Source organism: Fulmarus glacialis, unplaced genomic scaffold, assembly GCF_000690835.1.
Source record: "Fulmarus glacialis isolate BGI_N327 unplaced genomic scaffold, ASM69083v1 scaffold32197, whole genome shotgun sequence".
NCBI classification, from domain to species: domain Eukaryota; kingdom Metazoa; phylum Chordata; class Aves; order Procellariiformes; family Procellariidae; genus Fulmarus; species Fulmarus glacialis.
In genome coordinates, this window is record NW_009224336.1 from 13232 (window position 1) to 24478 (window position 11247).

Sequence of the window (11247 nt, forward strand, 5' to 3'; positions counted from 1 at the left end):
GCTACCAACTGTGTATAAGTCATGGGGTTTTTTCACTTACATAGTCACATGCAAATATGCCATGAGTGATTTTAACTTACACGAAGTAGTATCAATCAGCACACTGTATTGTGCAAACTAGATTTCTTTTTATAAAGTTAGAGTTCTGAATAATTTGTATTTTCTAAAAACATTAGTTGAGACACTTTAAATGCTTGCTCCTTAGAAGATATAGAATTATGTTGCTTTTTTTCATGGGCTGTTTGAAGTCTCTTTGTTAGTAATTTTCAGTTGCAAAATCATGTCTTGTTAACACTTCTTCCCTAGACAATCATGCAGATTTGATTTAGAAGTCTGAGAAACTTCATTTCATCATTTTTATTTTGCTAAAACTTGAAATTATTTAAGTTTTTATTATTTCATTACATACCTGTAGTAGTAACTTCAGATCAATGTCGTATAACAATAGTAATATAAAAATGGAGAGCATAAAAACTTCAAAATGCTTACTTTATTTGAAAACAACTTTTGAATTTTAAAAAATACATCTTTTTTGTTGCCTTGAGCAAACAAAGAATGATTTGAGACACTAATGAATGTAGCTGGACCCACTCAACAGTTTAAAGAACAGAGTGGAGAGACTGGTTTCTTTCCCACCTCCAGCAACCATCCATTAGATTAGTGTGGTCTGGTTCCTTTACTGTGTATATTCTAAGTTACAACTCTGTACAGTGCTATCTCTTTTTTCTCCATTGCTTTCTCAACCACCATCAGTGCAGCTCAGAAGCTGATTCAGTGCCCTGGTCAAAAACCCACTAAATCAATGGAGATCTCTTCACTGACTCTGGGTGATTAGAATCAGCTTCTACTATTTTTATTTTGTCATTTTTGTCTCACCTTATACATTGAAACAGTGTAATTAATGTGAGATGTTATGAGTGTTCAGAAAAGAAGGTAAAGTTTATGGAGAAATACATAGAATGGAGGCCCAAGATAATGAAGTGTATTGGTCCTTCCTGTTTCCTTCCATTGTTCTTGCTCATTCATTTTTCCACTTCCCTTCTCTGGCTCATCTTTGCTTTTCCCTTGTTCTGTTTCTCCTCCTACTCCAGGAAGTCTTAAATGGAGATCAAATTCATAGTTTCAAATTTACCCCTCTTTACTAAGTGAATTTAACCACTGAATTAATTTTGGTGAATTTAACTAGTTCACCAGATCTTTTAATATCTAAGGAATACTTTGACAGTGAGACTGCTTTTTTTCTTCATTCAAATAATTACTTGATATCTAGAATTGTATTTAGAGAAACATATGCTGATTCCTTCAGATGAAGTAAGCCTACTGTTGAGGAGGAGCTGGAGTTGGTTTTTAGGGAAAGGAAGAGGTTTTTGAGGGGAGCTGTCCTGCTAGAAGGAAGAATTGGGTGGAAACTAGCATGCTATGAATATTGAGCCAAACTTTTTAATTCACTGTCAGTAAAAAATGATAATTCTGCTGTTGATTAGAATATCTGAGGGAGATGGTTCATGCTGAGATACACAGGAGGGTGAAACTGGCTGCAGAGGTTTGTTTTTTCATGAGATACCTTGTTTCGGTTTTCAGTTGATGATTTTTCACCATCATTTAGTGACCTTGGTTTTGTCAGGCTTCAGTGATTACTCAACTCCCCAGCTCAGTTCAAAAGTTTATTCCCTCCAGGTTTTGCATCAGTCTGACAGAGTCTTGTGTTACATTCTTTTGTAGACACAGCTCTTACTGTCACTGCATTGCCTCTGCCACTAGACAGTTGGCTCATAATATGCACAGATAGTAAAGTAAAACTACCCACAAAAACAGCTCTTACAGAAAGAAAGAAAGAATGACATTTAACATTAAAAGCGCAGGTAGGGTTTAATTTATTGTTTTCTAAAACTGAAACAGTTTTGGCACATATAGGCTGGAGTTAGCATTCCTGTTGCTTCTGAAAAAGCTACTATCAGCCTTGGAAATACTAGCAGTATTTTTCCATTTCTGTTGCTCAGCAAAGTATCTGTTCTAAAATAGCAATTGGAGTTTTCTGGAACAAGCCCACAATTGGAGGATTGTTAAATTAATCTGTAGGAAAGTTTATTGTTATGGATGACAATGAGATAATAAATGAAAAAGTTTATTTTCAGATGTCTTTAGAAACAAAGGTTGAAAACCAGGTACGTAAAAGCGTAACTCAAAGTCATGAGGATATTGACCTTCCTTGCAGTGCTTTAGTTACCTAAAACTCATAACCTAAAACTGTCTGGTTGTGTTTTGCTCTCCTGGCTTATGTTTAAATGTTAATATGGCTGGTACTATCTGCTGGCTATAAACTGATCATTGATTTGTGAAGGGTGCAGTCTTTCAGTAAATATAGTGGAGATACCCAAAATAAAAGCTGCTTTGACTCAAAAAATTGTGCTAGAATTGCTTATATTTGAAGTCATTTGGTTCCAAAGCAACTAGGACCAACTCTGTGTAGGTAATCTTAACTGTTGTTATTTCTTAACAGTCATATAATCTTACAGTCATAAAATAAATTACATTGACCCAGAATCAGTCAGTCACACATTTGTCTTTGTATCACAATGCGTTCTCTTTGGGCTTTGTATAGCTTGTATATTGATTTCTCTGCATATTACTGTTAGTCTTCATAGTCGCACTTGAATGGTGAAATAAAGTATTTAATTAAATAATCTAAAATATTTTAAACAATGACATTTTCGTAATTTTTATTCTATTCAGCTATAATCCTCTGATAATCATGGAGCCATATTTTGCTGGTTTTAAGCACGTGCAGCAGGACTATGAAGTCACTCTTGAACTTGCAAGTGAGGAGACTCAAAAAACTAGAAATGCACAAAATTCTAGGACAGGGTCTTATGGTGTCAGTATTAGAGTCCAAGGAATTGATGGACATCCTTACATAGTACTAAACAATACAGAAGGATGTTTGTCAGAAAATCCCCCTCCTTCTGGAAAAGAACAGCAGGTCATTTCTCAGACTGTAAGCGAGCCAGCCACAGACTCCAATACTGCTTTTAACTTGGAGGACAAAAACAGTGAACACACAAAGTTTCCTGGAACACAGCACATGCAACCCTGTATGCTTAAAAGCCTGAAGATAACCAATCTGGATGAAAAGGAAAATGGAATATCAGATTTTAAAGATGGAACAATGAAATCCTCCAATTTGTTGAACTTTCAAAGACATCCTGAACTTTTACAGCCTTATGATCCTGAAAAAAATAACTTGAACTTGGATAATTATCAGTCTTCTGTGTGCAGTAAATCTAAGTCTTTTGCAGATGAAGATAAAACTGAAGCAAAGCCTTGGATTTCCTCATCTAAAGTAGTGTCGCTACAAAAAACAAATACATGTCTTGCAGAGCCAACGAAAGCAAATTCAAAAAAGATATATTTGAACAGATCAGTAGAAGTAGAAGACCAAAATAAGCAGCTGTTGGATTGTCCCAGTAGCACGATCAGCCCCAATGAAGTGTGTGTTTCAGAATCATTTTCATCTGCAGGAGGATCCCCATGTGTTAGTCCCACTGCTTATCCAGAGACAAGAAAACCTAGACCAGATGTTCTTCCCTTCCGCAGACAAGATTCAGCTGGGCCAGTATTGGATGACTCACGAAGATCATCGTCTTCATCAGCTACTCCCACTTCTGCAAATTCCTTATACAGATTTTTACTTGATGATCAAGAGTATGCCATCTATGCAGACAACGTTAATCGGCATGAAAACAGAAGATATATCCCATTTTTGCCTGGAACTGGCCGTGATATTGACACTGGTTCACTTCCAGGAGTTGATCAGCTAATTGAGAAGTTTGATAAGAAAGTTGATCCTCACAGAAGAGGTAGGTCAGGAAAAAGGAATAGAATTCATCCAGATGATCGTAAAAGATCAAGAAGCGTTGATAGTGCCTTGTCATTAGGACTAGATGTAAGTTCAGATTATTTAGGTGAATTCAGTAAAAGCTTAGGTAAGTCAACTGAACACTTGCTGAGACCATCTAAAGTTTGCCTTCCCAAGCAGTTACCCAGAGATCAAAAGTCACTTTCCAAAGAGATGAAGATTTCTGCTCGAAGTATTGGAAAACTGCAAATGCCTGATAAAGACACTCAGAACAGCAATTTCAATTCTTTGCAATACCATAAACAAAATGGAGCTGATACTGAGAGCTTGGTGTTTAGGTCGTCTACACTCCCAGGACAGAGTAAGAAAGAGGAAGTTAGAACAGTAACTTCTACTTTGTTGTTGCCAAACCGAATCACAATTCCATCTGATTCAGGAGCCAAGAAGATTTCTGTGAAAACATTTTCATCCATCCCTAATATACAGGTAATTTTGAATTTGCTCTTTAAGTTGTGTTTTGCACTCTAGCATACTAAAACTGTCATATTGTTAAATGGATATTTTTCTGCTCTTCATTAGAACAAACCCCCATCACACAATAGTTCCAAATGGGATAGCAGAGTTGTTCTGGAGAAATGTAAATACAAAAATTATTCCTGTAGTTGCAGGTATAGAAAACATGGTTTGTAAAACAGCTTATTCTTGTATGGGTGAAGGAAGATGATGGGGCCAAAGAAGATTATTGTAAATGTTGTTATGATGATTCTTAAGCATAAATGCACAAAAGTAGAATGCTGAAATATATGTAACGTCATGCAAAATTATGTTTTCTTTCTTTTAGTGTGGAGTACGCTTTCTTCTGGCACTAAGCCAAAACTCCAGTGGGTCTTTGTGAACTTTAGGTCCACAGTACATCAATTTTTTCATAATACAATAGAATGGAGAACTTCAACTCTACAGGTTGTATTTACAACCCTCATAGGATTATTTTTTTTGACATTTTATCTTGTCCTTTTAGGCAACTCCTGATCTCTTAAAAGGGCAGCAAGATCTTTCACAGCAAACGAATGAAGAGACTGCTAAACAGATACTTTACAATTACCTTAAGGAAGGGTTAGTAAACATAGTTAACTTTTGGAGAGGAGATTGTATTTCTCAGTGTTTATTTTCTATCACATTTAAAATGTGAAACTGTAAAATCAAAGCTGTAACTAAATGAAATGTCTGTTTCATAATTCTGTATCTCAGCTGTGTCCTTTAAGGCATTACAGGATCTCAAAATACCCAGGAAATCAGGACTTACATAAGATATTGTACAGGATTTGATTGAATGTACTTGACATTTGTGAATCAGAATATGTTTTGACTTTTAAATACTTCTGGAATTAAACTTCATGTGATACAGAGGTTCATGAAGAATTCAAATCATACCTCACGGGAGTTTAAGCTTGTGGATTTTTTAAACAACAACAAAAAAGTTTTATCTCTTAAGGTTTGACAGAAGCTGTCTTGTTGCTGTGCATTTAATCCTTTGTCCACCTGTAACTCTTTTACTTGGTGTTTCCTAATGATAACTTACTGAAAGATGAAGGAAGGAGAAATTAATTAAAATATACATGATGCACTTAAATTTGTTTGCATTCCTGATGTAGCAGGTTCTGGGAGTGTTATTTTATAGTGCAGTAGTCAGGACTTGAAAAACCTAATACTAATTACTTCTAATTTCAGTGTGTTTGAATAATATACATGCTGAATACCTGTCTTTCCACAGCTATAGTCTTGTAGAAGAGAGTTGCAATTAAAGAGTTCAGTGATTTTTTTAGAAAACATTTGGAATATAAAATTTTAACAGCCTCTCTTTAAAGGGTTTAATGAAATCATAGTTAAGATAATTTCTGACTGTTTCATATTAGATTTTTTTTTATGGTGGTGATTTTCAATAGTTTGGACACTCTGAATTTGTTTTGATGTTAACAAAATAGTACCTTTGATCATATCATTGCTTACTTGTACTGTCTGTGTTTTAGAAGTGCTGATAATGACGATGCCACAAAGAGGAAAGTCAACTTAGTTTTTGAGAAAATTCAGACTTTAAAGTCAAGAGCTGCTGGAAAGACACAGGTAAACAATTTTTTAAGTTGCTTTGGCTTGTTTCATAGTGATACAGTGTTCAAACAGGGCTTTAAAAATTTGAATCCCCTCACTGACTTCAATTAGACTATTCTTGTAGTCCCTCAGTAGTATAGCTTAATTTTAATCATGCACTGAGGTGACTCATGGGAAATCTTTTTGTTAACAATTAAAGAAGAATGTAAAAGAGTCTATCATTAGAGCTTCTACATTTAAGGAGAGAGATGCAAACTTAACATGAACATCAAAAGATTGTTGGATCGAAGAAAAAGCTAACATACATAGCTTTAAAAAATAATGGTGGAGCATCCTCTCATTATAGTGATATAAATAGATATATAAGTGGAGAGAGTATTTTAATTTGTTATTTAGAAAAGCAGTTATCTAGGATATTGTTTAAAAGCCATATTACAATAATAGCATTTGACAATCTGCCTACTGAAAAGTTTTTGTTTCCTGCTACGTGGTGCACTGTTTTTTCAGTTCTAAAGCAAAGTGAAGAAATGCCCAGTTGTTGCAGTGATGGCATAAGAAGGATTAAATGCTTACTTTTGATGATTTTTTATTCTGGGCTATAATTAGTTAAAATGAAAATATAAAATACATCTTAAGAAATTACCAAAAAAGTGTTTGAAAATCTGTCTTGACATACGAGCATGAATCCCTTTGATGTCCATTTTGTGTAATTGGTGATATCTCAGTCAAATTTGGCCCCAAGTACTCATGATTTAATTCATGTGTTGCCTAATTGTAATTTTTCTTTAGGTTTGTGTATTTTCTGTATTATTGGCAACATGCCTTGAGCGATTACTAAGAAGTTTTATGAAAATCAAATCATGGTTCCTTTGAAAATATTAGCTTGGCTTGACCCATATGGAAAGTCCCTGTTGAGCTCAGGCAGTTGATGCTACACTTTATTAGCCTTGCTTGTAGCTTTATTTTAGATTTTTAAAAAGAATTGTCAAAGAACGTCTTGGCTTTGTGGGAATAAACATCTCTATTTAATTGTAGGTTTCGGATTCTTCAGCTGAAGTAAAAGCATTGGTGGAACAAAAAGCAGAACTTGAAAGGAAAGTGGAAGAATTAGAGAAAAAACTGGATCTAGAAGTCAGGGTATGGCACTTTGTTGTTATGAAGCGCTTGACTATTTCAAATATACTTTTCTAAGTAAGTGACAACTGATCAACCAGCTGAATCTTTTTTGCTTCATATTCTTTTTAATCCAGATATACTTGTGCTTTTACAGAAGACTCTTTATTTTGAGCGTAGCTGCTTATAGCATAGTTACCCTTTTTAAGAAATCTTCTTTCTTCTTAGTGTATTTGAGGAGGAGTTTGGAACAGTGAATAAAAATGTTAGGCATATGCACATAAAATTTCTTAGGTATCTGCAGAGGTAAATGTTAATCTGTTGACTGCAGTGAGACAGACATGGAGTGAGAGACAAACTGTATTACTCATTAGCTCCTGTTTATTAATTACAGCATTATTTTTGCAGTGCTGAATTCAAAGTAATTAAGTACAGCCATGCTCTGAAGACGTGAGGAGGACAGCTTGGCTTCTTTCGGTTTGCGTTTTGAGTCTATGATAAGAATCAATATACTTGAAACTGATTAGATAGTACTGAGGAGACTTCACTTCTCACATTTCTAATAAAAATCGAAAAGCAGTGCTTTGTGTGTTTTAATAAACATTCCAAGCTTTTAATATTCGTAAGTTAATAAGCACTTTTACAAGTGAAAAATATCAAAGTCTTGAAATGGCTTCTTTCATATAATAAAAAAGAGCCTTTAATTTATTTATGCTTAGTCTATTATCTTGCTTAACTTTTGGTGTACAAAATTCAGAATCAGCAAAATTCCAAAGAAGAGAGAGATGCTACACGAGCAAGCCTGAAAGATCTTCAGTTGCAACTTGATGAAAGTATATGTGAAAAAGAAGCCTTAAAAAAGCAGCTGGAAGAAAGTGAGAAGGAACTCAGGCAAAACCTAGAGGAGTGAGTTAATTCTAGAAAAGTTATTCATTGGAATTTGTACCTTTTCTTAAATCTTTTAGATTAAAAGTACCTGTGTCTTCAGAATAGTTAATGGAATCAGACAGAGTGACGTTTGTTATTGTAAGAAATGTTTATACTGTTTCACAAATGGCATGTTTTTAGAATATCTGGAAGGAAAAGAAAGATTGCTGAATTTACAGTCTTCCTCTTAGTGCAAATTGCTTTTAATATTTCATGGTCATAATATATAATTCAGGTCTTTAAAATACGGAAGCACTTAAGTGCTTTAGTCAAGAATATAGTACCAGATTTAAAATAAAATATAACTTTCCACTTAAATATCCACTTAAAAGAGTTCTCATTTTTACCCCTCTGACATTTCATTTTTCTGCCTGATTATATCCCATTCCCTTGTGGGGAACATGAGAATAGATGCTTGTATCTTTTTAGTACTGGAAAGAACAAATTAGTATTTCTACAAATTAAAAAATCCTGTCTGATTTTTCCTGATGAGGCTTTTTCAAGTGAAGATGGAGCAGGAGCAACACCAGACTGAGATCAGAGATCTTCAAGACCAGCTCTCTGAGATGCATGATGAACTGGATAACGCAAAACATACTGATGAAAGGGAGAAAGAGGTTCTGATTGAGGTTAGTTATAAAGTACCAGGAGGAGGATGAAAAAATTGAAAGAATTGCATAAAAAGTGGGAACCAAGATACAGGTAGAAGAAATACATGCCTTAGCTTTTCCCATTCTATCAGTCCAAAACAATATACCATTATTAGGTGACCTAAGAAAACATGTTATAATAACTACATTAACACTAAAAGGAATCAAAGTGTAAGTACCATTGTTTTATAGAATAGGAGAACAAATAACATAATGGTTGAGGGACAGCTGAGTTATCCACTATTACCAGATAATCATCTCAATCAGTTTTAACAATTAGATTGGATTTTGGGTCAGAACAGGGAAAATCAGTTTAAAGAAGGTGTACATACTAGCAAGACCAGATGAGATTCAACTAAGAAAATTGAAAGAACTCACCAAAGCAGTCTCTGCATTGTTGACTCACTGTTGATGGGACCAGGGAGAGAAGAGAATGGATAGAGTCTGAAGAGGAAGAAGAGAGTTGTGTGTTTTCTGTCACGTTGGGATGAAAGAGGAATTGGCTGTAGCCCTTAGCTAGGCCCTAAGCCCCTAGCTTATAGTAATATACTAGTGATTAAATTTGTTGATAAGGGTGTGTAAGAGTATCAGTTCATAATGGTTCAAGAGGAAGATTAGAATTCAGAATTATCTTAATACTTTGTAGTACCAAAACAATTAACTCTCTTAATACTAGTGCAAAGAATTAGCATAAGAAATGGAAGCTAAATGTTAAAATGCAAAATAGGGAGTAAAAGCATAAACAATAGATGTCAGGAATATTAAAGATCTTTATATACAAGACCTGCTGAGTATAATAACTACCTTGTTTTGTGTAGGTGAGATTTGATTACTCCCTTAAATTATGGTCTTAAATCTCAAGCACTGCAGTTGAAAGTTGTACATAAGTAGGGGAATATCTGGAATGATGGTGATAGTACTGAAAAACATTACCTGTGAAGAAGGACTTTAGTATGCACGGAGGAGTGAGGGAAGAGTCAAAAGCACTCTTGCTGCTCTAAGGAGATAGTGATCAATTTTTCTATGTTGTGTGGGGATAGAGTAAGAAGTAAGAGACTTAGCTGCAGAGATTTAAAGTAAGTGTTGGAAAACATTTTCTATCAATATCAATTAAACAGTGGAACATGGCTGTCTGGGATGGTAGTAGAATCCCTTTCATTGTAGGCTTTTAAGGGCAGAATAGATGATGCGTGTCAGGAATGGTTTAGATGTACTGATCCTGCTTCAGTGCAGGGGAAGTTTACATTCTTTTTGAAAGTGCAATTATTCACAGCTTGAGAAATACCGAATTAGATAATTCTTGAAGCTGTACATTTTTGATTGTTGCTGTTATTTTATTCTGTGTTTGTATACATGAATGTGTGTATTTATTCTTCAGATTCACTGACTACCCACATCCTTTCCAGCAATTTGGAGAGGGGAAATGACTCCTAGGGGGAACACAGTGGGAGGAAGAAGGGTGTAAAGGCATGCACTCAGTTGGGAAGCACTTGTTTTGTCTTCAGCACTTACAGAAGCAACTTATTTTATTCTTTCCAGCAGAAAAGACAACAAGGAATTATCATTGGGTTCAATTCTCTTGCAGTGTGGGAAACAGGTTTTTCTTTGCTACAGAAGGTAGGACTGAGGGAGTTGTTAAATTGCAACCTTAGTTTGACTCCTGCTTTATTTACAGACAGCGTAACATACACCATCAAAATCTTTTCATAGTTTTGCAGCATCAGATATGTTGACCCATTATATAAAACATCGGTTATATGTTATACTTCTAATAATCTTAGGGTTTAATAAATTTTTAGCTTATTATAAAAGCTGCAAAAAATACATCAGTCATACGAAACAAAGTTGGCCTTGGGGAGCTTATACGTAAGCTAAAGCTTATATATGCTTTCCTTCTCTGAAACATAAACAGAGCATCCATTGGCGCTATTTGTCATGCAGTTGTGTTTAATTTGTTCTTTAGGAGCTGATGCAAATGAAGCAGGATCTGCAAGAAGTATTAATAGCAAAAGATCAACAAGAAGAGATTTTGAGAAAGAGAGAGAGAGAGCTTACAGCTTTAAAAGGAGCACTAAAAGAAGAAGTATCTAGCCATGACATGGAGATGGATAAACTTAAAGAGCAACACGATAAAGAATTGCTCAATCTGCAACAGAGCCTGGAGAAAGCAACAGAGGTGAATTAAGTGATTACAGTTAATCTCTGCAGGGAAAAATCATACCTCTCACAGATGTCCCATACTAGATGCTTCCAGATACTAATATTTTCTTAGCAAAGTAAATAGGTAAAGATTTGGGCTAGGAGATTCTTAGCTGCTGATAATAAGTTTTATTTCGTACACTTATATAATGTTTTGATTGTTTGTCACAGCTGAAGTTGTGGCCCTTTCTTCAAGCAGTTATTTACTACGTTTGCTTCATTGCAAACTTTGAGAGAGAGTAGGTGGGAGTATAGTACAGAGGACCATTTGCTTGTCTTAGGTTAAATGGAATCACTGAAACCTTGAGGATGCCCTGAAGAGTGCCAGCGTGCTTTGCCAGTGATGCTGTTGGAAATTACAATTTTGGAGCTTCTAGCAGTTCTCTGCAGTTCTAT

General features: G+C 35.0%; 1 protein-coding gene across 1 annotated transcript; it reads left to right on the forward strand.

Moving 5' to 3' along the window:
- Positions 1 to 2743: 2743 nt before the first annotated feature.
- Positions 2744 to 10828, forward strand: CGNL1 (cingulin-like 1; the record flags this gene model as incomplete). The annotated part of the gene is made up of 7 exons (XM_009582122.1): positions 2744 to 4342; positions 4875 to 4969; positions 5884 to 5977; positions 6998 to 7099; positions 7833 to 7981; positions 8496 to 8631; positions 10616 to 10828. Coding segments are annotated over exons 1-7 (2379 nt in total), but the record flags the coding sequence as incomplete, so codon positions are not given.
- Positions 10829 to 11247: the final 419 nt, after the last annotated feature.